At 35.1% G+C, this 25,151-nt stretch overlaps 3 protein-coding genes across 26 annotated transcripts in view; all 3 read left to right on the forward strand.

Moving 5' to 3' along the window:
* Positions 1 to 14,244, forward strand: part of LOC122570392 (bromodomain adjacent to zinc finger domain protein 2B-like) — a 225,839-nt gene extending 211,595 nt beyond the window's left edge. For 13 of the 22 annotated variants that reach the window (XM_043732668.1, XM_043732641.1, XM_043732781.1 and 10 more), the window contains 16 exons: positions 98 to 163; positions 781 to 825; positions 1,875 to 1,928; positions 3,677 to 3,875; positions 3,947 to 4,066; positions 4,633 to 5,206; positions 5,639 to 5,858; positions 5,952 to 6,693; positions 6,774 to 7,034; positions 7,133 to 7,631; positions 7,754 to 8,099; positions 8,986 to 9,107; positions 9,183 to 9,324; positions 9,433 to 9,563; positions 10,382 to 10,666; positions 10,868 to 14,244. In XM_043732668.1, the coding sequence (XP_043588603.1) occupies positions 98 to 163; positions 781 to 825; positions 1,875 to 1,928; positions 3,677 to 3,875; positions 3,947 to 4,066; positions 4,633 to 5,206; positions 5,639 to 5,858; positions 5,952 to 6,693; positions 6,774 to 7,034; positions 7,133 to 7,631; positions 7,754 to 8,099; positions 8,986 to 9,107; positions 9,183 to 9,324; positions 9,433 to 9,563; positions 10,382 to 10,666; positions 10,868 to 11,045 (3,984 nt within the window). In that variant the 3' untranslated portion in view covers positions 11,046 to 14,244. The remainder of the gene's footprint in view (positions 1 to 97; positions 164 to 780; positions 826 to 1,874; positions 1,929 to 3,676; positions 3,876 to 3,946; positions 4,067 to 4,632; positions 5,207 to 5,638; positions 5,859 to 5,951; positions 6,694 to 6,773; positions 7,035 to 7,132; positions 7,632 to 7,753; positions 8,100 to 8,985; positions 9,108 to 9,182; positions 9,325 to 9,432; positions 9,564 to 10,381; positions 10,667 to 10,867) is intronic. The other 9 variants (XM_043732762.1, XM_043732817.1, XM_043732744.1 and 6 more) reach the window with 6 other exon arrangements.
* A 714-nt stretch (positions 14,245 to 14,958) lies between these two features.
* LOC122565816 (NAD kinase 2, mitochondrial-like) lies at positions 14,959 to 17,484 on the forward strand. Of its 3 annotated transcripts, none has more exons than XM_043722202.1 (7): positions 14,974 to 15,116; positions 15,265 to 15,400; positions 15,541 to 15,838; positions 15,943 to 16,266; positions 16,351 to 16,432; positions 16,508 to 16,769; positions 16,860 to 17,484. In XM_043722202.1, the coding sequence occupies exons 3-7, from the start codon at positions 15,747 to 15,749 to the stop codon at positions 17,090 to 17,092; spliced, it is 993 nt and encodes a 330-aa protein (XP_043578137.1). In that variant the 5' UTR covers positions 14,974 to 15,116; positions 15,265 to 15,400; positions 15,541 to 15,746; the 3' UTR covers positions 17,093 to 17,484. The 3 variants fall into 3 exon arrangements, with proteins under 3 accessions (XP_043578128.1, XP_043578137.1, XP_043578144.1); XM_043722209.1 differs by having other exon boundaries at positions 14,997 to 15,116; positions 15,231 to 15,400; XM_043722193.1 differs by lacking the exon at positions 15,265 to 15,400 and having other exon boundaries at positions 14,959 to 15,116.
* A 148-nt stretch (positions 17,485 to 17,632) lies between these two features.
* Positions 17,633 to 23,300, forward strand: LOC122565813 (steroidogenic acute regulatory protein-like). Its single transcript, XM_043722178.1, has 12 exons — positions 17,633 to 18,118; positions 18,219 to 18,492; positions 20,049 to 20,326; positions 20,442 to 20,522; positions 20,637 to 20,714; positions 20,812 to 20,865; positions 20,941 to 21,073; positions 21,161 to 21,378; positions 21,463 to 21,615; positions 21,694 to 21,798; positions 21,870 to 22,045; positions 22,120 to 23,300. The coding sequence occupies exons 3-12, from the start codon at positions 20,084 to 20,086 to the stop codon at positions 22,304 to 22,306; spliced, it is 1,428 nt and encodes a 475-aa protein (XP_043578113.1). The 5' UTR covers positions 17,633 to 18,118; positions 18,219 to 18,492; positions 20,049 to 20,083; the 3' UTR covers positions 22,307 to 23,300.
* Positions 23,301 to 25,151: the final 1,851 nt, after the last annotated feature.

A 25,151-nucleotide genomic window follows, 5' to 3' on the forward strand; every position in this document is an offset into this window, starting at 1 on the left:
ATAAGAAATCAAATTAAGCAGAAATGATTGTATAAGTTTGACCCTCCAAAAAAATAATGATGGATGCGAGTGACGTGTGTATATGGCATGTGCGCAGGCTCGGAAAAAACGGCAGGAAGAGGTGGAGAAGATACGACTAGAAGAGCAACAACGGAAGCAACAGGTAATCCTAAAATCGTTGTTACACGTTAGCCTGATTTCTCTAAACTGTAACGTCCCGCTTCGCCCCACCCCCGCGTTATTTTATGCCGTCTCTGCAATTTATTAAAATTAGAAAAAAAAAAACCCCCCGACCCTGACATTGCCTAACTCTATTCGAGCTACGCTTTATTTAACGATAAATTAAATTCCAACTTGTTACTCGGCTCTTGCTTTCCGCTATGGAGTCGACTAGGAATTTTATAAAATTATCCTGTATTTTCGCGTATTTCAAAAAATGTAGCATTTAAAAAGCCAGTTATTGTTAATTCGCGGGACGAAATTGGCGTTCCATCGGCGCGGAAAGTTGTTCTCAAAGCGGAATGTAGTTTGTCGTTAACAATTTAGCCGGGCGAATTTCCTTTTTGCTCGTTGAACGATCACACGTTTCGCGTCTCCTCCGTTCTTCCCCTCCCCAGTTTCTTTCATTTTATCTCTCTTTTTCTTCCTTCCTATCGTTTCGTTATTTCGTCCCGCGCGAAAATACTCGCGTCTCGGCAGCTTCGTTAGTTGCTTTTTAGAAGAACGATAATTAACGAACGAGAGAAAAATGACTACGAGAATTCTCTTGTGATTTCCCAGGAACGAGAACTGAAGCGGCAGCAGGCGGTTATGTTGAAAGAACAGGTGAGTGGAAGCAAATTTCCTATCATTTTCAAAGATCATTCTCGCGTATCGTCTCATTGCTGTAGAATAGATGGTGTGTGTGTGTGTGTGCGAGTGTTTTTATTTCTTTCGTAGAGATATTAGCTTCTGTTTTTTTATATATTTTTCACCTATACGATCAGCTTACGTCCATTCGTCTCTCCATTTACTAATCTGCTAAGCAATTAAATACTGAATTATGTTATCTGTTCATTTTTCACTTTTATCATATTTTTATTTCTTTTTTTTTTTTTTAATTTCAATTAAGCATTCATTGATCGTCACTTTTATAGATTTCGTTTTTCATTGAAATTTTTACATCTCTTTCGGTTTTTTTTTTTTTTTTGTACTGTATTTTTGTTTTCCTTCATTTGTTTCTCTTCATTTGTTTATTTATTTTAAAAGTTACTTCATTTGACTTTGATTTTCATACGAAAGCAAAGCTACACGACGGTGAGGAGATGCAAAGTTCTCGGTTATCTCGTCATTTCCACAGACACACGCTACGTCACGCGGTCCTGTTACATATGTGTTTGCTTTTTTTTTTTTTTTTTAGTTTCTGTGATGTAGCACTGTAATTTCGTCTCTGTGGTTTCTTGAACGTAGATTTCGCGGCGCACTGCCGCATCTCTATGGTTGCCTTGAGTTTCCGTTTCCGTTCGTTTGTGACACAGGCGTGATTTTGGTCTTGACGTAGCTACGGTATGGAATTAGACGATCTACTTGAACGTAACGTAATTACGATTCAAACTACGTTTTTTTCCAACAAGAAATATTTCAAAATGTCCTCGATCAACCTTGATAACAATCGCGAACTGGTCACTATGATGGACACAGATGTCAGACAGTCTTTTCTATACGATTTTAAAAAGAAATTCTTAGAAAGGCACCTGAAAATTGATTTCTCGTTAAAAATGTAATTTTCCAACGTGATCATAAGACGCGTCAAAGAAACCAAGATGTACTGTTAGTTTTGAGCGCGTAAAGTTAGTTTGAGCACTGGTGGACTGTGGATATGTTTTGTGCCGCAGATGTACATGCAGGAGCTCACCAAGCAGCGCGAGATGCTCTACACCGTCGAGCTGGTATGTCTCATACCCAATCTAGTTTAAAATGACTTCCTTAACACGTTGACTGCCACGCCTGTTTTTAAAAAAATCTCCGTCAGGCCACGCGTGCAGCAGTACCAAGCGTTCTCTGCTCGGTACTCCCGCCGATATTTTCATAATGCGAGTCGCTCATCCGGTGGTCTTACCTCTCGTTTCTTTTGTTTCAATTCCTTCGAATTTGTTTCTCATTTCTCCACTTTCTACAAAATCAGTTTGAATCTTGGCCGAGCAACGAACGGTATAACTTAAAATCTCTGCCCTAATTCGTTACAATGTCGAGAAGAAAAATTGAAAACTTATTTCTTAGCGAGTCAGATAGCAGTGAAAAAGAAAGCTTTTACGAGGCTTATGATTTCGGAAGAAGCATTAGACGCGTATGCAAACTATGTTATGCAAATAAAAGACGTCGAATGGACCGAACAAAGGCACGAAAGAATTTGAAGAAAACAACAACTTATTGTCCAAATTGTCCCGACCAACCTCAGCTATGTATAGAATGCCTTAAAGTTTTACATTCTAAATAATTTTTTTAAGAAACCATTTTCGTATTACTTTTATAACAAACCATTTTCGTATTACTTTTATAACAATTCGACAGTTTTGTTATTATGGAATATCTTTTCAAACACCTACGACGATCTTTCGCAAGTAGCCAAATAAACGACACCCGAATATGGGTTACGTGGTCTGACCAGAAACTTTGCTGACACCCGAATACGGGTGTCATGGCAGTCAACGTGTTAAAACGGAACGAATCGAATTTTCACCAACTTTAAACTCGTCACTGTCTGCATGAAAAAAGCAGGGGATAAAAAATAAATCCTTATGGATCCTTAGTCCGACGATCGATCGATTAAATCTTAATACCTACGTACAATACCTGTTCCTAAGCCGATAATTTGTCAAATTTGCAGATAGCCGTATTAAGCTTTATTATCGTTTCATCGAGCTTAATTATGGCAAATTGTATAATTGCAATATGGTAAGATTTGATCGATAGCTAGCTAAACGATGAGTAGCGGAAAGGTAGACCGGCTGACGAGTTCAAAGTTATCAGGTTCACTTGTGCATCACTAGTTGAAATTAATCTGCACTCCCAGACTCGTCGGTTTCTCGTCAAGAATCTTACATCTGCCACGAGTTATCGATGATTGAAATCGCATTTGAAAAATAATTTCGCCACGCGAACGACACTAATGCTTTTCGAGAGATCCACGTTCACTAACCAGTCCCTCGGTAACGATGTTTATACCCCGTCACCGTGATATCAGTCATTTTGCATCCTAAGACGCTTCTTTCTCGCTTCGTTCATATCGATATAAAATTCAGATGCTTGCATCTCACGTAATAATAACAAAATAACGAATGAAATATGTAGAAAATTGGACAAGAAATATTATACTAAATAGAACACTGTGTGGACATCAAAGCGCAGTGATCATTCGAAAAATAGTAGTCGAAACATCGAACAGTATGGTTGGGTAAAAGAAGAGTTTTGTGCACGGTATTTTTGAACAAAACCAAAAGTCGAATTGCCGCTATCGAGTTTGTAGCTTTCTCTGAAACCAGTATCTTTGGAAACGGTCATAGAGTTTGTCGTAGTCCGTGCGTGTCAAAGTTGTGCTTCTAACGAGATCTTTTAAGAACAATCTTCTCTGCATGGGACGCTCTCTGTTCTATTTTATGCCCTTCCTTCGTTAAATTCCTTTCCTCGAATACTTTAGGAGAGAGAACGAAGGAGACAGCACATGGCGTTGGTTCGAGCATTGGAAAATCGGCGAAAAATGGAGGAAAGAGAGAAGAAACGGTTAGAGGCGAGAGCCGAGAGAATAGCGACGAAGGAGAAACGAGCTGAACAGAGGAAGGTTGAGATGGAACTGATCGAACAGATCAGAAAGCCTGTCGAGGACATGGAGCTAACGGGTACGTCTCTGTCAAGCTTTTGTTCCTCGATTATGGAGTTTCTGTGACACAAGGTGTTTCTCTGTTTTCAGATCACAGACCACTGCCAGAATTGAAACGACTACCTGGTCTCAAGCTGTCCGGTCAGGCGTTCGCAGACATCGTGATGGTGTTCGAATTTCTGCATAATTTCGGCGAGACTTTAGGCTTCGGTGGGTTCAATTGTTTATTGGTTATGGTGGTCTTTTATTTGCAATCATTTCTCTAAAATTGATTACTGATTTACCACGTGAACTTCCGTTACTTTGCTTCCTTCTTCATTAGGATGCTGAACAATTTGTTCTCGACACTAGAACTTTCAGGCTGATCAAACGACCAGTTCACGATTTCTTGACGAAATATGTAGATTTTTATGTATTTTTATGTATCTGTCACTTTGATTCCTTTGGTTACAAGTTTTATACTTTAATCTCCGTTGGTTCTAATACCAGATTAACCAAACACATGACCTCCACGTCTTTCAAAATTTGCATACATACAAGTCATATTGTATTCTACTTTTGGAGCTTTAGAATAGGAGAACGAATAATTGATAAATTTATTATCGATCATCACTTTGAATTCTATGTGGAAAAAGATTTTAGACAATTCTAATGTTAGAAGTAGATGAATCATTGAAGCATTACCGATCGAAATCATTGGCAATCTTTTATTCGTGAGTATTAATCGCACATAATTCTGTTAAAATTTAATGGTCATATAATCTTCACTCACTCAGATATGGAATCGCTCCCAAGCCTAAAAAGCCTTCAACTTGCGCTGCTAAACGACGAGGAAGCCGAGGAAGAACTCCTTTCCGTGATGACACATCTGTTAGTATGCGCGATCGAGGACCCGGGCATCCCTCAGCCAGCAAGGCACACAACCGGTCTTGGTCAAAGTTTACGTCAAGCTGATATAACGCACGCTAACATCAGCGAAGTCTTACGAATCTACTTATACGCGAACGCTACAGGAGAAGTGAAGGCTTTGACAGGAGTATGTCTGGAACGAGAACGCGACAAGAAATTCGCAGATCATCATCAGAATGGCGGTGACTATGCCTCGACCTGTTCAGGCAAGAACGCCCAGTTCTACGAACACTTACACAACAACGAAACATGGAAGATGTCCGAGAGGCTGAGGGACAAACCGTTCCTGGCCTTGAATCCCACGCATAAGGCGCAGATGCTCGGGTTTCTCTGCAACGAGCTATTGCAGAACAAGGCTGTGATCAGACAGATCGAGGGTAGCTTGGAGACGGTGGCTCAATTGAGGAAAGAGAGATTTGTGTTGGATACAAAAATTAGGAAGTAAGTACTTTCTTATGGTAATACTTTGATGTATACTACCCACCTGGTCTTACTATACCTTTATGTAATTTATACTATCTTAAATATTCAAATGATTTGGTCGCTTTGTAGTAACTTTGCTTTGAATTTTTACAACGTATGTAAATTAATGATAAATCATTGGTTAGAAGCAACACTTATTAACTTTCCAAGGAATCGTTAGACTATAAATTTACATTACCTATTAGAAAACATTTTGTCAGATCAATGATATTACTACAGTAATGATACTACTATAAAATCACAATAGTGATTATGAAGAATAAAATCATTGCGATTTGATTTATCGGTAATCTTGTAATTAAAATGCATTTGGTTAAAGGTAAGAAGGTGTCCAGATACTGCGTATCTTTGTGATAATGATTGATTCTTTTCCATTTTTTTTTTTTGTAGATTGAGGCAGCTGCATAGTCGAAAGGTTCGAATGGAAGCAGTTGGCGTGATCGTTAACAAAACTGGAGATACTATTACGATCGAGAAGAAAGAGGTTGACGAGGAGGGTAACACGACGTCGACAGCAGTGGGAACGACACCCACTCCTGATGAAATTCATCACGAAGACGAGGTTGAAGACATGTCTGAGAATGAGAGCGAAGGAACTCAGCCCGAGGAGGTAAATTATATAGTTCGATAAATTACAATTTAATAAAATACAGTTGATTGCTCTATTGTGAAAGATGGTTTAATTATCTTGTGCGTGACTTAGGAGGAGGATAAAAATCTGTCCGGCGAAGAGCTGGGTAAAAAATTGGATAAACTGTTGAAACAGTCAGAAGAACAGTTGCAGAAATTGAACAGCTCCTCGAAACAGCTACGAGCACATATATTTGGGCAAGACAGATACTGGAGAAGATACTGGGAGCTGGCATGCGCTGGTGGCATCTTCGTCGAAGCTATGGAAAGCGCTGAACCAGAAATCCTAGAGTTGCAAGCTGAACTGGACGAAAAGTACAAAAACGTGTCGATGGAGGAAAAATCAGAAACGAAGCAGGAGGACACCAAAGTCGAGAATCGCGAGAACGAAGCTCCTAACGACGTAAAGAAGGAGAAGAAATTCAATTCGAGCGAGCAAGAGGCCGACGTCAAGCCTTTGGCGGATAAAACGAAATCTGAAATTGAAGATGTTAATTGCAAGAAAGAACCTATGCAAAACTGCGAGAATTTGGCGAACATGAAGGAAGAGAAAAAGAATGATTTGGATAGTTCGATGACCGATGCGAAGACCAACGTCACGTCTGAAGAGATTAAACAAGAAACAGAGATAGTTAGTATGGATGTCGATATCAAGGAAGAGACGAAGAAGGAGAACGACGAAGCAGATGAAGACACGAAACCAGCGGTGAAGATAATGGAAGATAAAATCGTCGAAACAATTCCAAACGGTGATAAGTTCAACCATGTTAACAATCTTCATAATGGAAAAGAATTAAACGGCACCTTTATATCTAGTAAGATTGTCTCCATTTACTGTTGATGTAAAGTATTATTAAAGACGTTTTATTAATGCGCTTTGCGCTAATAATTCCAGATAATAGCAACGAGTCCAATTGGTTCTCGATTCTACCTCGCGAGACTTGCGATACTCCAGGACCAAGTACCAAGCAAATATTTGGAATAGCCGAACCAACCGAACTGAGAATACCAGTGTTCCCTCCGCCGGCTAGTCCAAATTACGACAGGTGTGACAGTCCAGCTCCTTTGATTTTGACTCAAGACGAGGCAGCGCAACTTGAGTATTTGAAAGTGCATGGTTTACCACCCCCTGGAGAAGCCAAACCAGTACCAAAAGGTAAGTAACATATGCTAGAACTCTAGCTAAAAGACGTAACTAAAAGTTATGTTTAAGATAAATTCTTAAGGCTAACGTCTCTCTTCGTTCATATTTAGACTTGAGATATGGTTGGTGGAGAATAACGGACGTAGACACGTTTCAAGAACTATTGGAGCACCTTCATTCTCGCGGTGTTCGCGAGAAGGAACTAAAACGTACAACGTGGGCGACCATGGAATCTTTCCTAGCTGTTACGGGCAAGATCAACGTGGACCCTGGTAACCTGACTGCTACCGAACTTCAAGCGACGCCAGACGAACCTGACACACCGATTCCAAAACCGGACAACCCGGCTGACTGGAGTGAACAAGTCGCGTTACGGGTAGATGCGCAGCTGTTGGAACAAGTCGAGGCTCTAGAAGATAAAGTCGCAAATGCCAGCATGCAGATCAAAGGCTGGAAGTTACCTCCACGAGCAGGAACTGAAGAGGCAGAAGAAATTGAGAAACTGAACGAAATGGAGAAAATTAGCGCGGTTGAACAAGCTCGACAAAGGTTACTATCCCTGGAAGCAGCTATTGAAAGGAGATACTTAAAACCACCGTTAGGCGTTTGGTAAGACTATCTACTAGTACTTAGGCCTTACATATCCTAGTTATTTTAGTTCAATATTATTCGAAAATTTAAATGCTTTTCCGTCTGTATTTCAAATTTAAATATTTCATTTTAAATTATAGTACTGGAGATCCAAATCTAGCGGCCTTAAAGGCAGAACAAGCGGCCGCTGCGAACGCAAATTCGAATAATTCGGATCAGAGCAATCAGACCCCGATACCTCAAGAAGAAACAACTCCAAGAGGGCTGAACAACTGGCGAGAAGCAACGGCTCGAGCACACACGTCCGCTCAGCTCGCCATGGCGCTTTATATGTTGGAGGCCAGCATCGCTTGGGACAAGAGCATCATGAAGGCTGTGAGTCTAACACCAGCTAGAAACTCGGTCTGCGTCAAGCTACGAAACCGCTGCGTCTCACTCAAAGCTACCACTCAATACAATCAGCTATTGACTACTTCTCAGGCCTCTGTGGGTATTCGCACTAACTTACTAACCAAAGTATCCTTTTTACTTCCTGCGTGACTCTTTCGTCCTTCCTTGCACAGTGAACCACAGAGAACATTATCGCTTTCGATGATGATTGGTAAACGTTCAGTCAAACGAAATGCTCTTACCGTGGTATTTTCCAATAATATACATATTTACATACGAACATACATTGTAAGGAAGTTAAATACGAATTAATGGTAATTTTTTATAAGTGCGAATAATGCGGCAGCCATAGTTGTAAATTAGCGAAAAATCAAATATAGAAAAATTAAATTATTTGATATGCTTTCATCATTGCTATTTGAGATAGTTTGATATTTTATCAATTCTAAACTTACAAACCAAATTACTTTAAATTGCCATAATTTGAAAAATGAATAATACGTTAACAAGTTTAATGGTGGTTAGAGTCTAACGTAACGGTAGCATGCAAGAAAATACGCCGCTTATCATCTACTCATTTTTTCCTTTATTGCTTCATATTTTTCCTTTTGTAGAGTAGCTTCGATGTTTAGTTATAACAACTTTATACTATATGCATAATCTAAACATCGAAATATATCTATTATTCTTTTATCCCGATTCTCAATATACTCAATCTTAATCACATACTAAATTATAACAATGACGATATGCACGACGCGAACGGAATTAAAATGCTTTACTCTAATTTCGTTAATTAAATATTCCTGAATGTTGATTTATCCCACTTATTTATTGTATTCTTTGCTTACTAACATTTATTGCATCCATGGGGTTCAGCTTTAAATGCTTGAATAATAAAACGCTGAAACATTAAAATTGATTTACCCCGAGCAATGTGTTTTAACATTTTAAATTGGAAAATTGTCTTTTTCTGTTACAGAATTGTCAGTTCTGTCATAGCGGAGATAACGAAGACAAACTATTACTGTGTGATGGTTGTGACCGCGGCTATCATACTTATTGTTTCCGTCCAAAAATGGAAAACATTCCTGATGGTGACTGGTAAGAAATTGTATCTTAAACGTGCAAGAAATAGTAAAAACTCGTTTTGTAATTAAACGATTGTAAATATCTTAGGTATTGTCACGAATGCATGAACAAAGCTACAGGGGAACGAAACTGTTTGGTATGTGGAAAGAGGGTTGGTAAAAATTTAGTGCTATGTGAACTCTGTCCACGGGCTTATCACACTGACTGCCACAATCCTGTTATGCCAAAAGTAAGAAATCATTTTATCTATTGTTTACAAACCACAGAATGTACCGAGGCTTTCCTTGAATAAAATATCTTTATCTGCTTGATTCACGTGTATACTTGATATTTTCAGATGCCAAGGGGTAAATGGTATTGTTCTAATTGCCACAGTAAACAACCAAAGAAGAGAAATAGTAGTCGAAGGAGTCATACCAAAGGGGCAGGCACCAGAGAAAGTGAAAGTTCTGATCATCCACCAGCTAGGTGATTACGTTAAAAAACCAAACATTGTCAACTTGCTGATTTAACAACGTTTCATACGAAGTATACAGTAGGGAAAACACCTACGAAACCATGACTCAATAATTATAACATTGTTCAGCGAACGTATACGATAAACAAACAATTTCCGATCGAATATGAAACAAAAAAACTGCTTTAAAACGAACGAACATAGAAAGTATACACTGCTCTCATGCGATTATACCGACTTATATCCTCGACTCGTATCGTACATACTCGTCGAAAGTTATTGTTGTAAAGAAGTATTTACTCCATACAGGGTGTTCCACGATAGGTTAATCGTAGTTAATGTTGTTCTTCTACTAACTAAAAAAGCAATCATCGATACCCTGTGAATATACCATAGCGTCAGGTCCCTTCTCGTCGGGGGACACCCTGTACTTTGTACAGCGTGTTACGATCATCAAGTATGGGATGGGTATTTTCTTAGAAAATTCGTCGTAACGGTAGTGCTGCCTTCAGGTTCTATGATTACTCGAAAATGTATAATATTAATAATAATAATAATAATAACAATAACAATAATAATAATAATAATAATAATAATAATAAACCATAGAAGGGCAAAAAACGGCGAGAGAGAAAAAAGGGAGACCGAATAAAACGAAAGACAAAGAGTCAGAAAGACGAAATGTTCCATCGAGAACAACGTACCCGTCTCAAGCAGAAAAAACACGCTCGAGTCTTAATGCATTCGTCCAGAAGCTTTTATGACGGAAAAACCTCCTGCAAACGAGAAAGATAAACGTGCAAATAATTTCTGTTGTTTTGCGTCGCAGTCCAACGCCGTCAACGGCATCGAACACACACGTAGAGGACGTCAGTTCATCGGAACCGGCAACCCCAACTGCTTCGCCACGGAAGGAGGGAAACAATAGGACGCTCACGAAGAAACAGCAACGAGAGTTGGCTCCTTGTAAGGTGCTACTCGAACAGTTGGAGCAACAGGACGAGGCCTGGCCGTTCCTCTTGCCGGTGAACACCAAACAGTTTCCTACCTACAAGAAAATTATTAAAACACCCATGGATCTCAGTACGATCAAGAAGAAATTGCAGGACTCCGTGTAAGTTACACGCGTACCAACGACTACTAGTTAATTGAACGTACTCTCTATTTAGAAATGCCTCTTTCCCTAAACATAAAAAAAAAAAAGTAAACAGTTCACCTAAGATCTCTAGAAAAAAGCTCTAACGTGATCGTCAGCTTCAATCCGAACAAATTGGAAAATTGCCGAATATGTTCCAAAGAGTGCTTCTCGATACAGGTACAAGTCTCGCGATGAGTTTTGCGCCGATGTCAGACAGATGTTCATCAACTGCGAGGTATTCAACGAGGATGACAGTCCCGTGGGGAAGGCTGGACACGGGATGCGCAGTTTCTTCGAAATGCGTTGGACCGAGATTACTGGCGCACCACCTCCACACCCACAAACGCATAGCTGAGGCTCGGTTCGCTCTCGCAACACCTGCAACAGTTTTGCCCACTTCTACTACTAGAGAATAGATCCCTCGATATAGAGTATCATTAGGAATCGTCCAAGAGACTAACGGCGAGTCCTGTTTTCTCTGTGCTCCGTCGGCCTCGTTCTAGCGGCTGACCGAACAACTTTAATACTAATAGAGAGAAAACAAAAACAGTAATAGGAAGTCCACGAATACGGGTACATCTTCGTATGCGTCGCGTTACGTACGTGTTACACATTCGCCTCTCCTCATCTTATGTACTCGTTACTCACCCGTGATCGACGCTCGCGTGGCTGCTTCTCTCATTCTAAATACACACATACCTTAATACTCGAAACTAATCTAATGGTGGCGAACGTCTTTGACGGCCCGTACTTCCCCTTTCTGTAGCATCAACGGCGAACTAAAGAAAAAAAAAAAAACCGCGATGTTGCAAGAATTATATATATATATATATTCGTCGAGATGCCTCTGCTGAACGAAAATCAACTTACGTTTAACGAGCAACATAAGGATTGTTAGTAGGATCATGAGAGAAGTTATAAAACTTATCATGGCCGGAAGCCGTGACAGAGACTTTACGATATAGATTACATTTTGTGATTCGGAGCTTCTTAAGATCGGCGCGACTAAAAACACCCATGTATGGGAACGCATCTACTCGTTCGAAGCCTCCAAACTCCCTGCTCCCCGAATAGAAATGAAACACAATGCAGATGGTCACTGTACTTACTGAGTAAAACGAGTAAATTTTTGCCTAAGCGAACAAGAATGTAATTTATGATTGTATTATACGGGCTTAGTGCCGGCGTGTCGGCAAAAGAAATATTTTGCAAAGTAATGAATGTGAAAAGAAGAGGTATATATAAATATATATAAATATATATAAATATAAATATAAATGTATAAATATGAATATAGTGTATATGTATACTATATAGATAGTCACGTCACACGAACATGCAACACACACGCAACACTTCTGCCCACGAAAACGTCAGCACGATAAGGGTAACATTTGCTGTACAGTAAGATATACAACAGAATGACAAAGTCAATCTTCCAATTAAGGACGGAGTTAATGCCATTCCACGGATTCTTTGCCCCTTTCTTTTTATTAATTCGCTTTTTACCTTATTTATTTATGTTTGAATCATGGGTGAACGGAAATGAGGCTTATTTGATTGAATGATTGCACACAGATAGAGCATCTTAATAACTCGACGTGAATTTTTATAAAAAGAAATGTAAATCTCTTTACCTATGTCAAAGGAAACTTGATAAGTAATTTGCAAGAGAGAATTAAACCTATAAGACATAGGACGAAATAAAATATATGAATGTCGGAAAATGTAGTCTGTTAAAGTCTGAAAGTGAATGGTTTTTGTTGATTAAGTACGTTTTAATAAATTTGATTTAGCATGGCTGAAACTAGAGTGCTACGGTAACTCAAATGATATCATTCGGATTCAAATATCATATATGAAAGCAATATGAATTGAAAATTTACCATTTACCTTAGAGTGAACAAGTACAATTGTATGCGTTGAATGGCAGTCGCTTTTAACGAAGAAAGACAAAAGTTATAAATTTTAAAGCAAGCCAATGGACTATCATGTTCACGTTCTTTTTTTTTTCTTTTTTAAACAAATTAAAGCAGTTTTATCCTACATGGTGCGTAGCGTTACACTGTGAAATGTAAGCGTCGTTGAATTTTATCCGCGTCGAGTTCCGACAGGACCTCGAGTTTAATTGTTCGTAATAATAACGCGAGTTTTTTAAGCGATAATCGATTTCTCGATAGGATTACAATAATGTAATATCTCACACGCAGTGTACCCGGGACGATGAAACAACTCAAACGCGTTTCGAAACGGATATCGTGCGACAGGGCGATGTAAGAACATGCTACGTATGAATGATGGTGTCGGTAGTAAGTCTTGGAATTATTAGATAAGCCGCGGTACCTTCGCAAATGTGACCATCGCACGACGATAAAACGATTAACACAAGAACATTAATGATATCTTGTTTTTTATGTAATTGATGTACATTATTGCTCGTAATAGCGGATAATTATGTAATAACAAAGGTTAAAAAGAGAATAGAGAAAGAAAGAGAGCGAGCGAGCGAGCGAGAGAGAGAGAGAGAGAGAGAGAAGTGGTTCGGCCGTAGTGATATGTGCTAAAAATTTGTAGTATGTAAAAGTATTAGCTAGATTATAAAATGCCGCGTGAAAACGACTACAACGTGAATGACGGCTAACGAAATATGCAGGGTGCGGCTGAATAATGGCGGCAAAATGGATGTATTGTCGTCCTGACATAGTCTAAGAACGATCGGTAACAGTAAGATCGTAACGAGTAAAAACGCGCGTTTTTTATCATCACGTTTTAATTTTATTTTCAGTCATTACGATTATATTAAATGACTATATCATTTTCCAACTAATTTGTTTATTTTTCCAAATCGATCAATATATGTACGTCTCGGTATTTTTCTTCTTTGGGACGATCGTTGGTTTCCACAATGATAAATAATGTAAAATATATAACGTTAATATATTTTGATACGTGAGCGCATTGTCGGGGCATTTCGCGATCTTACCAAACGTTCTTAGAATGCAAGTCGACGTAAACGTATGCGTGAAACATGTGTGTACATCACTTTATGCACGCCTTGCACCCTCGTATTATAGTCGATGCATTAGACATCTCATACATTCAGATACACCACCAATAACAACAAGAACAAATAATTTTTTAAGATTCAATTATTATTTAAATAGTACAGTTACATTGTTAGTATGAATAACGACGCTTTTTATACGAATTTTAGTTTTTAATGTCGATCTTATGATATATTATATGGTATAATGATAATGACAATGGTAATAACAATAACGATAAACGATATCGATAATGGAACCGATTAAAGAGAAATTAAAAATTGCGCAAGTGAGAAAGGAGAACACGAAGAGAGAACGAAAGAAAAGGAATGAGTGAGAGTGAGAGAACGAGAAAAAGAGATTATTGGAAGCCAGAGTGTGTGTTTAAGCTAGATGATTGTCTATAATATAAACGAAGGCATACAGTAGGTAGCCTCGATGCTATTTAAACAGACTTAATTAATGTATTGCAAATGAATTAATAAAGTGTAAGCGAAGCGTGTATCTGTACAGTGAAATCTTTTTTTCTCAATTATTTCAAAATGTTTGAGTTTAGAAATGGAAACGTTCTTTCAAGTTATCTCTTATTACTTTGTATTTTGTCAGTGGCTTTTTCATATCAATATGAATAGACATCGAAGCATTTCCAACTTTTTTTTTTTAATACATTTCATTTGACACACTTTCTTTAAAACATTTTCTTTAATACATCTTCTTTAACGTGTTAAATACTATGGCGAATTAGTGACCGGAACTAGACTTATCAATGGCACGTGACACATAGTGGTCAGTTCAAGTATATATTTAAATTTAAAAGAGTCATAATCGTAAAATTTGTAATACTTTTAATATAAAAGTAATATTCTGAAATACTCTAAATGCAACCTAAAATACTTAACTAATTTGTTTTCACTGAGATATCTTCATATTACATGGACATTATGATATTATGGTATATATTATTTTAAAATAAGTGATAGCGCTTCGGCGTTATAGATAGGATTATTAAGATAGGACGTGTTAACTATGCAATTTTAACTTTCACGCTTAGTAACATTTCTTTCAATTAATCACTAAATTTAATAAACTATTATTTTATCAATGAAAAGAAAAATCATACGCATTTGTATTTCCCGCGTTCGCCGTACTAGCCTCTGAAAATTTACGCCTGTCATACTACCATATATATATGTATGCTAACTCACACGTGTACATATGTCATTATAGGTGTAGTATTTACCGTTCGTGCCAGTGGGCAGGTTAGAAACGTTTTAACGTGCTTAATATTGCTTTGTTTTGTATTATTTGGTCGCATTTCGTCTATCAATTTTTTAAGCAGCATGCGATGACGACTCTCAACCATCTTCGAAGAAGATCTGCCAGTAAGTCAATTATTATTATCAGTAGAATTTAATTCCATTGGTGATGATACGTAATGTCAACAAGCTCCAATGAAAATTCGCAAAACAAAAAACAAATTCTAATAATAACTTTAGTATATATTTTATTTTGAACGATTTCAAACACAAGAGTAATTGGATATTAATCATCCGTCAATCAACGGTCTCATTAATAATAATGGGAGACATAAAAATGTAATAGTACTGTGAATATGTACTTTCTACACATGAAGCTAATAAATAAAGCCATAAGAATAAAAAAATATGTACGTAAATGTTATATAATTTGATATTTCTTATAAAAATCAAAATGAAATATTTGATGGTTGTTCGAATACATTATTTATTATTTTGGTGTTTTTAGAAAATCGACCGATAATTTAATTTACACTTTATATTTTTCTAGGAGCTGTGCAATTTTTACAACCGCATAAGTACAATGCTTCCAATAATCTTAGGTTATTCCTCCGAAGTGAATCGAACTTTGTACCGAAGCGAGTGCTCATTGTGGCAAAATTGTCGCGATATCATTTTGAAAAAATACGAGAACCAAACTTGAGTGACGAACAATTAAAGTTGAAATTATTGGAAAGGGGTTCTGATTATGATACAATGATAGCTAGTCATATAGCAACCAAACATGTAAAAAATCAAGTAATTGAAGTCTTGAAGAAACTGAATATAGAATATAAAATAATAAATAGGTAAAAATACGTAATTCTTATTCTATAAATCTTTGTTGAGTTAAATATTTGTTAAACTAGCGCTGTTTTTATCCTGATTGTTATGTTTATGTATGTTCTATAAGAGAAAATCTAGACAGATCAAATTTTATTTGGGCTGATTTAATTCTTCCGATTGGTGGCGATGGGACGTTTCTGTTGGCGTCAAATATGATATTCGATGACAAGAAACCAATAATTGGTATTAATTCATTCCCGGAAAGATCGGAAGGGTATCTTATGTTATCTCCGAAATATACGACAAGGATACCTGAAATTTTCGAAATGCTAAAAGCAGGTCACTACAACGTAGTAATGAGACGAAGAATTCGTACGACGATAAAGGGAGATAATATTTGGGACCCTCCTTTCCACACGCATGAAAAAGGTCGCGTTGTAGGTGAAGAAAAGTAATAAATTAATAGAGAGAGAATCACTTTTCATATAACAAATTTTAAGACATCATACATTACAAAAATGTTTTACTATTGCAGATTTTACAGGCAAGATTTGAAGCAGGAAATATCAAATAAGTTACCAAAAAAAAGACGTTTACCTTGGTTGGCATTAAATGAAGTAAGTTACACGCAAATAAATCATGTGTTTTTTTAATGATTATGGATTTAAATTTAACATTTTTTTAACATCTAGGTATTTATCGCAGAAATACTTTCTGCTAGAATAAGTAATTTACTCATAAATTTAAATAATGAAGAGAAATATCATTTGGTAAGAAGTTCTGGCTTGTGTGTCAGTACAGGAACAGGATCAACATCTTGGTATAGATCTATAAATACTGTTAGTCCACAAATAGTAAAAGAAATACTGAGCCTTTTAGATAAAAAACAAATTGACAATGAAGAAATTGAAAAAATCTCTTCTACTTTCAATGCTGGTTTACCTTTTCATGCGGGTAAGTATAATATTGTATTAAGTAAAAAAAGTTGGAATAAAATATGTATATATAATCTAATATTAATATAATATAATATTTGTATTTTAGAGGAATCAAAATTGTGTTATTCTGTAAGGGATATGATGGTAAATAGTATGTGGCCTACACCAAAGTGTCTGCAACCTCGTGGATTTTGTAATAAGTTAACAGTAATATCACAATGTTACGATGCTGGTTTAGTCCTTGATGGTGGCATAGCAGTACCATTCAATTTTGGAACTACTGCAATATTGGAAACTTATCCTGAAGATTCTTTACGAGCATTAACCCTTCCAGATTGATAAGTATTTATTTTGAATAAAAATGTAGTTTTGATTTAATTTAAGAAGGTGGGAAATAGTTTAAGTATCAACAGTTTTGATGTATTGAAGATTAACAAGGATTTCACAGTATGTGGAAGTTGTACTTTTATATCTCAGAATGTTTTGAAATTTTATAAACCGCATTTGATTTGATATATATGTACAATTTCTCAAAGACTACTATAATTTTATTACGCTTTACATTCTGCAATATAATTATGTACATGTATAAGTTAATGTAAACCATATTCCAATGAATAGCAGTAATAAAATCAATATACGTAATGTACATGTAAATGTAATATCAGTGAATTTTTATGAAATTGTATTTATTAAGAATAAAGGAACAAAAATATTGTTTATACGTAAAAGTTCTAATCAATTGTTTATTTGCTCAGTTCGTATAATTATCTTTTATAATGTTCATGTGCATCTAGACTAAGCCCATTGTTACGCCACATGGCTTTCCAGAGGCCGTTATTCCTAACCGTCGCTCGTGGCATCGCAGTGTCGCGAGCGAGCCGTCACGGTTTATATATATATTGTCAAATATATAATTTTTGTTAGCTCTGTTAATTCAGTGTTAATCTCAACTAACCACCTCTGTCATCTTAACAGACACAGAGGAACGACTAATTCGCGGCGTCGATTTTCTGAATCGTAGCGAGAATTTACGCCTCCCGCTGACGCGCTTTCCTCGCGATCGCGTCTCTCCGCGAACGGTCGTAACACCCATTGTGCGCCCTTTTTATACAAAGATACATTGTCTAATTTAAAACGAAAAATTAAAAGAGCCTTTGTTTAATGCTTTTAAATACTAAATTATTGAATAGAAGAATCTTCAAAACGTGGAACACGAAAAAATATTGTATGTCGTCGGTGTTCTAATCTTATTTACGTTGTGTCGGTAATGTTGGAAATGACACTAGAATCCCCCGAGATGTGAGACAACAGAATACACAGTTTTCTAGATCCATTCTGTGCTGCCTATATTACCTCATCTATGTTAGTACTAATTACAAATACGAAAATATTAATCTAAATATTAAAATACATTCAGTAAATATTATTTTTTATACGCAGATAAATTAACTTCTTCTCGTAGAAAAACATCGAAAGATGTCACTATGTTCATCTCCATCACATGGCGCCACCGCTGTCCATATAGTAAAAAATTTATGTGCAACTCATGTAGATAAATTGCTAGATTTGCAAATATTTATCTCTGTACAACGAAACTCGAAATATTAGTGGTGCTGTTTAAAATTAAACGTTTCGTTGGAAATTCTTGCCTTCGGAATGATACGCGAGTGGAATATGTTAAGGCTTAATTCTTCACTGGTGCGATTGGATTTATGAAGACCTATAAGACCTAAACGGTAAACAAGTCATTCATTCATGATGCTTTTTTATTCTAATGAAGACAATATAGTTTTTACATTCTTTATTAATTGAGGTATATAAGCCAAAATTTTATAAATAGTATTAAATTAAAAAATCTGGGGGAAGAAGTCAATTATCTTCAAACTGTCGGTCTGAACGCTTCTTCATAAAGTTTGAGGTTAAAGTGTTTCGTTAACGTCAATTCAGCTGAATATACTGGGAGAGGTCCTTTGTTATTAGCATTTTATTTATGATTACGAAAACAGTAATGGAGGAGACTGTACGATTTACACAATAAACATGATTCTATGTATATTTTAAGGAAATGTTTTCTTAGCATTAGTAAGGCCATCGACCGTATCAGCTGTTGCATTTCGTATATGTACTTTCGGACCTTAAAATTTACTTGTGTATTTTGTTAAAAACTGAAGCTATTTCTGGAAGAAAAAGGTATAAAAAACATGATTCATCGGATGTAACAAAAAATTTTTGGAACACATGCTCAAACAAATATCTAAAGATAAATAAAATCGTTATCGTGATAAGTATCAAACAAATTTCTGTAAGATAGCCGATAAGAGTAAAAAGTTATTAACAGTTCTGTTTCCAGTATTTTAATGTGAAAATTTAATTTTTACGAGTCCAATTCATTCGTGCATTTCTTATTTATTTTGTATTTCGATCATTGTAAAAAAACATGTAAAGTAGAGATTCCCTTTGTGTGATCGCTTATGAACGAAAAAATGACTTCAGTAAAATGTATGTAATCGAACAACACATGTATATAACTCGATATCAGTTGATGCGAATATATATTCATTTGTTTGTATTAACGAACCCAATAAATGTAAATACTTCGATCTAAATAAAATAAATAATTCTTTGCTATCGAAATTATGCACATGTACACGAGTATATAAAAATAGAAAAATAATGTTCGTGACAATTGAACTAGATGATGCCTTTGTGCACGATGATCACGTCCTTGTAGGAAAATCAATGATTATAAATATAATTTTCAACTACATAATTCTGAACTTGCTTCTTGTAGATGTAAGCGAAGTTGAAACAAAAATCGCCATGATTATTAGTACTTATTAACTTTTATATTGTAGGCTGGTATAATTTTTATTTCTTAAGAATGTCAATTCGATCACTTGATATCTTATTAAAGATATCTTATTGCGTAGTTCCGGAATCACAATGCATATCGAAGCGCATTTAAAAAAACAGACAATAAAAGCCAGTTACTCAGAATAGTACAATAGATTTAAAGTGTTCTGAGTCGTGTACTAATAGATTTTTCCAATATCAATATATGTAATAATCTTTTTTTCATTCGATAATTTAAATAAACCAATAGTCTAGCAATGCACAAATGCAGAATGTAAATATAACGTGTAAACACGTTATATTATACAATGGCAGAATTCCTAATATTAGTCCCAAATAATATATTTCCAGTAGGTATAGTATCCATTAGATATATTATTCTTGAAACGTTAATCGTGATTAAAGAATACTAACCCGTGTTGGAAATTTTATTCTTCAGGTTACTGTTGCGCATATCAAAAGATACGGTAGAGAATGGCAGAAGACGAGAGGCAAATTAGAGCGGCCGCAGAGACCTTGCTGAGTGAATCTATAAACTCCCATAGGAGTGTGTACACTCAACAAAATGTAACGCGAACTCCGGATATCATCCTTAGCGAGGATCTTATCGCGGGTGCCATGCATAACGGGAGGATGTCCAACGTCAGACGCTTCTTTTGCCTCTTCGTCACCTTCGACCTCCTGCTTACTATCCTCATGTGGCTCATTTGTACGATGGTAAATTGCACATGTTACCGCAACTAATTCGCAATTGGAGAAAATATAGTTTTTCCATTTACGTTCGTTTAATCATACATGAAATATTATCAACTTACCCGAAACGTATTTTTAGATTGCCGGTGAGAGTTTGAAGTCCGCCTTCATGAATCAAATAGTTCATTATCACATAAAAACCTCACTCTTCGACATAGTGGTAAGTATCATGGTAATTATATGGCGATAACTGCTCGAAAAAGAACGAAGAACAATGTCCAAAATGACATTCGCTTCGTCGAAAACAGAGATTCTAAGGATTTCATCTTCTCAGATGGCAGCGATTTGCAGGTTTACCGTGTTGTTGCTCTTCTATGCTCTGCTGCATTTGGATCATTGTATTATCGTAGCTGTAAGTATCGTAATTTTGCAAACGATTATAATGCGATTAATCGTAAAATAGTAATATACGATATTGTATAAAAGAAACGCTATGTGATTTGTTACAGTTGACAACTGCCACGACATGTGCTTTCTTAATTGCTAAAGTGTTTCTTTTTGATGTAAGTGACAAGTCTTTGTTTATGCATTAAATGTTTATAATAACGGACTTATTATTTTATCACTTTCATTTTTAGTGGTCGATATGCAATCAACCAGTATTTCAAGTTCTTCTTATCCTTACATCTTTTGTATTGCCTTGGGTGGAGGCTTGGTTCTTTGATATTCGTGTGTTACCTCAGGAAACACAAGCCAGAAATTGGTTTAGAAGTACGATATTTATAATTATTTTCATTATTGAACATTAAGATGTTTGTTGTGTATCAGTAGTAAACAGAATCTTCGAACTGATTTTAGATTTTGCGGATAATGAAAGAGAACCGCTCCTTCGTGGAGTTGTTTCGGAATCACGCCAATATACCAGCGAACCTGGTACATTTTTTACACCTATGGATTCACCAGTTCATTCTGACCACGAGGATGAAAGTTTTAGAACATCAGGTAATACTCGGGGCTTATCAAAAGCAACTGAAGTATTTCCACCTAAGCCTCTACCAAAACTCACGACAGAGATGGTGAGCAAAAATTGTATAATAAATCCTAGCAAGATATTAGTACGTTTAATAGTCTTTTTTTAAACGATTCTTTAATGTTTATAGATACAGGACTATAAACGAAGAGCAAATGCATTAGTGCAAACTTGCCACGATTTATTGCAATCTAAAGATTGGCAAATTCAAAATATAATGTCAAACGGTGATATTATCTTTTATATAAACCGTCCTAAGGAAGGGAAAATATTAAAGATAGTAGTAAGTTTAAATGTGATATTAAGTTTATATATATTGGAGATTTTTTATTGTGAAATTGATTTCATACGATTTTTTAAGGGAACTATTGAAGCTCCAGCTGGTATACTCGTGAACAGATTATTCGACGAAGTTGAATTATCACCGTCATGGAATAGGCTCGTTACAGAGTCGAAAAAGTTACAGGTAACATCCTTTTTATTATGTCTTACTTTTTACTTATTTATTAAAATGATAAATTATGATTTCTCAATCAGGACATTGATGAAAATACAGATATTGTTTATCAAGCCACAAGTGCCCAAGGAGGAGGCATTATTGGCGCTCGTGATTTCGTTATTTTAAGACATCGTGTGCAGTACGGTAACTATTATATAAATAGTGGAATGTCAGTGCCTTTTACGTCATTACCAAATCGCAGTAACGTCGTCAGGTAAGATTGCAAGATACATCTTTAAGATCGTGCTACATCAAAAACTAATTATTTGTACTAACGTTTTGTTAAAGAGCCGAGAACAAGCTAAGCTGTTGTGCAGCAGAACAATTACCTAATGACGAGAGTAAATGTCGATTTACGTGGATAATTAATACGAATTTGAAAGGCTGGCTTCCACAAAAAGTTGTAGATAAATCAATGTCTACTGCATTGGTAGATTTCATGTCTTATGTAAGGAAATACATGGATGATACGTAAGGACCAACCGTTCAGTACATTGTACGTTTCGATATTCGATCAGAAAACCACGGTCTTTCATAATCATCCTCTGGATTCGTGTGATTGAAGGAATTTCGTTTTTTTTTTTTATAACATTTTTAACGTTCCGAGAGTAACGTAATTGTAATATGATTTTCCTACAATGTTTTCCATATGCATTAGTACAAACTAAATGAAAAATGTAGGAGTCTATGAATGTTTGCTTCTTGGAATTGACAGACTGACAAAAGGACGGTAAATTACTTTTTTCCATATTTCGTATTTCTTAATCAGAAATTAAAGTGAAGAGATACTTTTTATAGATGAAATATGTTTAAAAAAATGATTGATGTCTTATTTTCGATACATTTATACAGGATGTTATCGAAGTAGTGGTATAAGAGGAAAGAAGGCGATTCTGCGCGAAAAAAGATATAGAACAAACAAATAATATAATATAAAAAAATTACGTTTTGTTTTTGAGAAAATCGAGGTTGAAAAATGTTACTTTACATTTTCGACTTATATTTTTATGTACATTCACTTCCTTTCGGCTTACACCACCAGTTCGGCAACACCCTGTATCTTAAATTAATAGAGAAATTAAACATGCGTCTTGGACAGGCACCATGTTTTGTAATTACTTTTCAATATATCATCACTTGGCTATTATATTACTTGTTTATAAATTATTCAAAAGCGACGTTATCATAGCAAAATCTAATCTTTTTATTTATAAATCGTCTAAAATATTGACGATATTTATGATTTTTAATTTTCTGCTTTATTCGTCTTGATAATTCTACTTTGCATCTTTAATTTTTATTTCACGATGTTGAATTACGAATGCAAATTATGTCTCGGTAAAGTCACTTTTGTTATAAGAATATTATTTCAAGATATTCATTTAGTCAATTACTTTAAATTTTGAAACTTTTATTAAATTGCAGTGTAAATATACGAACATATGCAGATATATAGTGCTTTACACAAATTCTTGTTTGCCTATATATTTCATGACAATTAATTGTATTTACAATACACGTTTAATCATGATTGATGCATGAATGTGGTTGCCTATGTTTATCTTCATTGCATGTACAAAGAAAGCAGCAAAATATCAGGGAAAAGTTAAAGAATGAATAGTTATATAAGTAATTTGACATGAAAAACGTAATGGAATGTTTAACAAAATCTTTTAAAGTATTTTCATATCATTATAATTTTTTAAAAAATACACAATAGCATTATTCATTTTTAAAAGCCGTTTCTCGTATATTTTATTCTTCGTATATTTTTCTATTTCTATAATTGCATAGGTAGTATTCTTTATTATTTACAAAATTCATTTTATTCATTAGATATATGTAGATTGTAAAAGAATGCATTTGATAAATTATGAATGAAAATTACACTGAGAACGCGCTTATAATATAGTATGTATGTGTGTATGTGTTGTATATATATACATATATAATATAACATATATATATATTATATAATGTATATATATTATTATATATTTTTATTTTATTATTACATTATATCATATAAATATATATATATATATATATATATATATATGGTAATATGTAATAATACATATAATAATATATAATATATTAAATAATTTAAAATATTATATATTTTTTATTTTATTTTATTATTACATTGTGTTATATTATATATATATTTTTTTTTATTTAATGATGTAAAATATATTATATAATTAAAAAAATATATATATAATATAATCTATATATATATTAACATAGTACACTGTACATTTTAAAACAGTGGAACTTTGAAGAAAGTTATGTCACATCAACTTATTCATGATGCTAATGAAGATCATATCAATGAAAATATAGCATTTAATGTTAAGAAATACCTTTTCCACTTCTAATGAAGTTTATTTTTTATCCTAGATGTTATTGCAAATACATGATTGTACAATCTATAAACGTGATTATTGTATAGTTACTTTTAATCGCATATATTTGTATGTATATACATAACAGACCATGTTCCGCTAGTCACATTTTTATTCTTGTAGTTAATTCAAATGAAGTTAGTTGTGTGTTCGATATCTAAGTTTGTGAGTCTGAATTACGTTTACAGACAAATAACGATTAAATTGGAGGTCAAGTTTGATCTGATTTTATAAAACTGGCCTAAATAAGGAAAAGTACCTATATTAATTAACGTTGATTGTACCGAAGTAATAAAATGTAGCAACTTTCTTTCGCTAAAGAATTTCATATAATTCATTTAATTTTTCCAGAGCTTGTTTCAGTCACGTTTTATATAGAAAATCTTTTAAATTATATTTTTGGCTGATTATCATTTAGTCCCAACTAAAATCCATATCTATGGTATAAAGTCGTGATGGCAATTGATCGTATAAATCGTGGCACGTATTCATGGTAACTTCCGCGTATCATGTCAGTCGATATTGCAAGACATGGTATTTCCACGGAATTGTGCAGTTGGTGTTATAATTGAATTGCCTAACTTGTTTATTTGTTATCAACTGATCCTTTTCAAATGTCTGAGTTCCAAACGTCCCAAAAACAACAATGCCCTCTACGTATGCATTCGCACTACACCACGAAAGTGTTTATCCCATATCCGTTACGCTTAAATTCTGTACCTAGTGAATGTAAAGATAAGATTCTGTTATCTCATGTTACAGCTTACCAAAATCTATCGTTATCCGAAAAAGTTATCTTTAATACTCTCGTAAAGTTTTATCCCTCTTGAAGTTCGAAAGTTGAATAGTGTTCCTTCTTTAGTCAAGTTCGCGGAGCAACGATACATATAAATTGCAGTATAACGTGGTAAA

Source organism: Bombus pyrosoma, linkage group LG1 (genome assembly GCF_014825855.1).
Source record: "Bombus pyrosoma isolate SC7728 linkage group LG1, ASM1482585v1, whole genome shotgun sequence".
Lineage (NCBI taxonomy): Eukaryota > Metazoa > Arthropoda > Insecta > Hymenoptera > Apidae > Bombus > Bombus pyrosoma.

Excerpts from the sequence above, each read along its gene's own strand:
- LOC122565816 (XM_043722193.1), top strand. The coding sequence starts at position 15,080 with ATGACGACTCTCAACCATCTTCGAAGAAGATCTGCCA. Across the intron at positions 16,433-16,507 it reads CTTGGTTGGCATTAAATGAA|GTATTTATCGCAGAAATACT; the intron begins GTAAGTTACACG and ends TTTAACATCTAG. Across the intron at positions 16,770-16,859 it reads TGGTTTACCTTTTCATGCGG|AGGAATCAAAATTGTGTTAT; the intron begins GTAAGTATAATA and ends TTTGTATTTTAG.
- LOC122565813 (XM_043722178.1), top strand. The coding sequence starts at position 20,084 with ATGGCAGAAGACGAGAGGCAAATTAGAGCGGCCGCAGAGACCTTGCTG. Across the intron at positions 20,523-20,636 it reads CCTCACTCTTCGACATAGTG|ATGGCAGCGATTTGCAGGTT; the intron begins GTAAGTATCATG and ends TCATCTTCTCAG. Across the intron at positions 20,866-20,940 it reads CTAAAGTGTTTCTTTTTGAT|TGGTCGATATGCAATCAACC; the intron begins GTAAGTGACAAG and ends TTTCATTTTTAG.